At 31.8% G+C, this 5,033-nt stretch overlaps 1 protein-coding gene across 2 annotated transcripts; it reads left to right on the top strand.

Moving 5' to 3' along the window:
- Positions 1-815: 815 nt before the first annotated feature.
- LOC107844812 (LIM domain-containing protein PLIM2b-like) lies at positions 816-3,702 on the top strand. Of its 2 annotated transcripts, none has more exons than XM_016689154.2 (5): positions 816-1,182; positions 1,699-1,798; positions 1,915-1,940; positions 2,045-2,134; positions 3,179-3,702. In XM_016689154.2, exons 1-5 carry the CDS (start codon positions 1,048-1,050, stop codon positions 3,467-3,469), a joined length of 642 nt encoding a protein of 213 aa, XP_016544640.1. In that variant the 5' UTR covers positions 816-1,047; the 3' UTR covers positions 3,470-3,702. The 2 variants fall into 2 exon arrangements, with proteins under 2 accessions (XP_016544640.1, XP_016544639.1); XM_016689153.2 differs by having other exon boundaries at positions 819-1,182; positions 1,912-1,940.
- The last annotated feature ends 1,331 nt before the right edge of the window (positions 3,703-5,033 follow it).

The following is a 5,033-nucleotide window of genomic DNA, read 5'->3' as shown; positions in this document are numbered from 1 at the left end:
TGCCTCTAGTTTCTGTTATTGCAAGTGTATCATCTATTCAAATGGTGTGATCAAATTGATATAATATATATGTATGTCTCACAACTACCCAATCTACTGCTGCTGCAATCTCCTCCTGAACCAGAAATTGAAGTGAAAATCTGGTTACACATAGTTGAACTGGGAATGTAGAAGACATAATTAAATTCTTGATATGTTTTCATAAAGATGAGAGGATATTATGTAATTAAACACATATTCAATTCCCTTGGGTTGTGCTTATATTGCAATAGGAAAAATATTGACTAAGCTACCCCTAATTTTACTCCATGAACCTTGTTAAGTGAGACTGATAGAAAGAGACGATCGTGCTTGTTACTTCTCAACTGCCTATGGATAGTTGAACTAGCAACTCATGAATGTTGCTTGGTTGGACTAGTCAATAAATCAATGTGTTAAAGTCTGTTTTTCCCGGAAGTTTTATGTTCAAATCACACTAATTTGTTGCTCCGGTTCATTGAATATGTGTCGATTCATATTGGTAACTTTTGAAAGCCAATCTTTAGTTTGGATTCTTTTTCTTTTCTTTTTTTTTCGGCTAAGCCAATTTATTTATTTTTAACGAAAAGATGGGATAATACCAATTACCAAGTTTGAACTCACCTAACTACCTAGAATGGATAAAATTACAATGTTGTAATAAAAGGGAAAGATTCAAAGAATGGCCTAATTTCTCTCAAATTCAGGAAAATGAGAGGCAAATTGTACCTCCTAGTATTTGGATCGTCCAATCACGTGTCCGAAAATTATCGGTCATATTAGCAGAATTCAACTAATTATTTTCCATTGGAAAAGTTAGTGAATTCTCTACTATTGGTTGAGAAAAACAGGGTTTTCTTTGTTGTTTTGTTTAATCTCAATAACCAAAGAGGTTGGGCAGAAGAGTTTTCTAGTTGAATTTTTTTCTCTGCCATTTGTAACGTCGAAAAAAGTTATTGAGATTGAATTTTAGGCCATCAAACAAAAGCAAGAGACAACAAAAAAACAAAGAAAAAAAAAAAGAGAAGAATGGCATTCACAGGAACATTGGATAAATGCAAAGCTTGTGATAAGACTGTTTATTTTATTGATTTGTTGTCCGCTGATGGAATAACTTATCATAAATCCTGCTTCAAATGCACCCATTGTAAAGGCACTCTTGTGGTTGGTGCATCTTTCTTTACCTTTCTTTTCTTTTAATTTATACTTGCGATATGAACAAAATCAGCGAAAACTTATAAGAATTTATCTAATTTATTTGAAATTGAAGAGTAGTTATCCTTGTTGATGTTCTAATAACTTGTCACATCCACTTTTCATGAAATTGACTAAGAAATTTGTCCATTTATCTCAAATTTTTCTTTCTTTTTTATTCTTTCATTTCCTATTTCTTTTACCTTCTCATTTCAATACTACACTTAAATTTCAAACAATTAGTTGTCCAAATTGATCATATGAATTTTTACTATTGTTGTCGCTCTATTTAAGCACTTCACACAGAGTTTTATTACAAGTATTATCTATATCAATATACTTCAAGCCTCTTCTTTTTATTCAGTTTTTAGCTAAAAAGTTCGAATGTTTGTTCAACATCCACTTACTTTTATTTTTGTATTTTTGTTTTTTTTTTCTTTTTACGATGTTACATGAGATAATCCGGCATTATAAAATGTTATGTAGATGAGCAACTACTCCTCTATGGATGGAGTCCTCTATTGCAAGACTCATTTTGAACAACTTTTTAAGGAATGTGGAAATTTTAGCAAGAACTTTCAAACTTGTGAGATATCTTTTTCCTATAACTAATATTATACATTTATTAAGAAGATTCTTTACCAATCCTTTTCTTTTCATTTTTACTAATCATTTTTGTCCTTGTAATTAACATTTCAGCAGCTAAGCCTGACAAGGAAAATGCACTGGTGCGTTATGCTTGGAATTAAGTTCATTTTATTAAGTTCTATTCTACAATGAAATTCGTAAATGCAAAATTTTCTTATGTTTCTTATGGGAAAATTTTGTGCAGACTAGGACTCCAAGCAAACTCGCCGCCATGTTTTCTGGAACCCAAGATAAATGCGCAGCCTGCAACAAAACTGTCTATCCACTTGAAAAGGTAAAATTCATTTATTAAATGAAATCCATAGACTAGTAACAAGTATGATTGGTATGATAGAAACCATGATCTGTGGTTTTTTTTTTTTTTTTTTTGGGTGTTTGGTTGGTGAAGGAACAATGTTCTCCTAAAAAATATATACTATTAAAGATCAATGATGGTAAAAATCACGGATGATTCCTATAAAATATTTTAGTACTTGAAGTTGAGCATATCCTATCATCTTTAGACTATTCAGGATTTAAAGTTTGTAGGTACATTAATAAAAACAAAAATAGGGATTTGAACCCACAATCAATAGGTCAATAAAACTTTTATAAGTCCATCTACTCCACTAGACCAACAACACTTTATTTATAATTTTCCAACTTATAATTTTTATAAATTTACTAAATTTCTCTATATAAATATTAATTCCACGCGAAAGTTATTGGGTTCTCAGGAACCCTCACCCGGCATTTTGGATCCGTTCCTGCACTGGATATGTTGTTGTTGTTGTTGTTATAAGATTAATTATAATCTGTAAGTGTTAGTTGGGGCAAATAATATAAAGTAAATACTTAAAATAGTAGTAAGGATAACCACACCGTCCAAAAATAAGGGTCATTTTTTTCCTCCTCTTGAAGAAAACTATTTTCTTGAAGATATTTCTTGGTAACTAAACATCATAAAATGGCTTCTTCATGAAAAACAGTTTCACTTGACAATTCGTCGAACAAAACATACAATGTCAAAAATTATAAGAAAAAATAAAGTGGATATGTTGTTGTTTTTATTGTAAGATTAATTTTAATCTGTAAGTGTTGGTGCAAATAATACGAAGTAAATAGTTAAAATAGTAGTAAGGATAACCACACCGTCCATAAATAAGGGTAATTTTTTCCCTTTTGAAGAAAACTATTTTCTTTAGAAGATATTCTTAGTAACTAAACATTATAAAATGACTTCTTCATGAAAAACACTCTCTTGACAATTTGTCATACCAAACATACAATGTCAAAAACTATAAGAAAAAATAAAATGGATGTTGAAATTTATGATCAGGTGACAATGGAAGGAGAATCATTCCACAAGTCATGTTTTAAATGTGCTCATGGAGGGTGTCCTCTTACACATGCAACCTATGCTTCACTTGATGGAATCCTCTATTGCAAGCATCATTTTGCACAACTCTTCATGGAGAAAGGCACTTATCAACATGTCCTTGAGGCTGCAAATAGTAAAAAGAATGTTGAAACAGCAGTTAATGAAGTACCTGAAGAGGAATCTACTAAGGAAACAACAGATGAGAAAATAGAAAAGGAGCCTGATGAGGAAAAGTCACAAGAATCCTAAGATATTGATAAAATTAAAATTTTTTGAAAAAAATCCAAATTTGTTTTTTGTATTTCTGATCCGTAAATAAAGCTTTTCCTTTTCTTTTTGTGATTAATAGACACACCCTCTTGTTGTAATCAAATTTCTTGCTGTATTTTTATTCTCCGCTTTATGTTTCTTTTCGAGCTTGTAAACAAGTTAATAAGATAACTATATAAATTTGATCATGTTAGAATAGCAATTTCACTATAGAGAGCAAATTTCTTTCAGTTTAACTTTTATATGCCAATTATGCTCAAAAAACAAAAAACACTACAAAAATGATAGATAAAGAGTGTAAAGGTTTGTTGAGGATTGCGGAGCACAATTAGTAGCTCGCAACTTAAATTTTATTACTGCTAAACAACAATCAATTTCGTTCTTACAATTCTTAGAACTCAAATTTTTTTGTCATTCACTTTCTAGCAACTCTCTTTGTTGAATTCTCTTACTTCTGATCACCTGACCACTCACTCGTTGCTTACAACTCAAATGCTCACGTTGAAGTTCAAGAGTGGGGTTGAATTGAAATTTTTTGTGAGTCGACTATTGAGTCTTCACAGTTGGCTTGCCTGCAAATCAGTACACTCCACAAAACAAATTAGATTCAAATAAACAGACAAGTAAATAATTGACTTTAAAGTAAAGACATGAAAATTTATCCTGGTTCGGAACACTAATGTGGTGCCTACTTCCAGTCTCTTGGGTTCCAATTTTTCCTTAGACCTTTCAAAGTCGTGCTCAACTACAATGATGAGAAACAAGTTTCGAAGACTTATTTTGTTCTTCAGATATTGTGACACAGCTTCAGTTTGTATTACAAAGTCGACTCAATCCTATTCTTTATATAACTATTGTAAACTAATAAGTACAAAGCTTTGTGAGCCTAAGATTGAGACATTTTGAGATTCTTCCTGAAAGTTGCGTGAGTGCTTCGATCTTTAGTCCTCTCTTTATATTCTTTAGCTTCTTTTCTTCGTAAGAAAACCCAAGAGATTTCATCTCAATCAAGGATTTGAATTGATTTCTCGATTGAGGAATGTTACCGTATAGTATATCCATATCAGATATGTCCATACACGGTACTTTATGCACGTCCATATCAGATACGTCCGTGATCTTCTTTCCTTTTGCTCTTATAGTGATTGATGCTCTTTTCCCAAGCTTTGTTCCAGTCAGGCTGTTGTTGGATACTAGCGTTCCTTTGCGAGATTTTCTTGGAAGTCTTGAATTGATTCCGTATTATTGATATTGTTCCAAATTTAGTGTCGGCCATCATGTTGTTGGATGCTTGTGTTCCTTTGCGAGATATTCTTGGATATCCTGAGTCGATTCCTTAGAGATTCTGGAATCTCTTTTGCATCTTTGGTGTATCTTCAATATCTTTTCCTTCCATCATTAAAGATTTTTAATATCTACAAATTTTTACTCGATGTTGGATGCTTGCTTTCTTTTGCAAGATATTCTTGGATATCTTGAGTTGATTTCTTAGAGATTCTAGAATCTCTTTTGCATCTTTGGTGTATCTTCAATATCTTTTCCT

The sequence above is a fragment of the Capsicum annuum genome, chromosome 10 (genome assembly GCF_002878395.1).
Source record: "Capsicum annuum cultivar UCD-10X-F1 chromosome 10, UCD10Xv1.1, whole genome shotgun sequence".
NCBI classification, from domain to species: domain Eukaryota; kingdom Viridiplantae; phylum Streptophyta; class Magnoliopsida; order Solanales; family Solanaceae; genus Capsicum; species Capsicum annuum.
This window is presented reverse-complemented; position numbering and strand designations above follow the sequence as displayed.

Excerpts from the sequence above, each read along its gene's own strand:
- LOC107844812 (XM_016689153.2), top strand. The coding sequence starts at position 1,048 with ATGGCATTCACAGGAACATTGGATAAATGCAAAGCTTGTGATAAGACT. Across the intron at positions 1,183-1,698 it reads ATTGTAAAGGCACTCTTGTG|ATGAGCAACTACTCCTCTAT; the intron begins GTTGGTGCATCT and ends AATGTTATGTAG. Across the intron at positions 1,799-1,911 it reads TAGCAAGAACTTTCAAACTT|CAGCTAAGCCTGACAAGGAA; the intron begins GTGAGATATCTT and ends TTAACATTTCAG.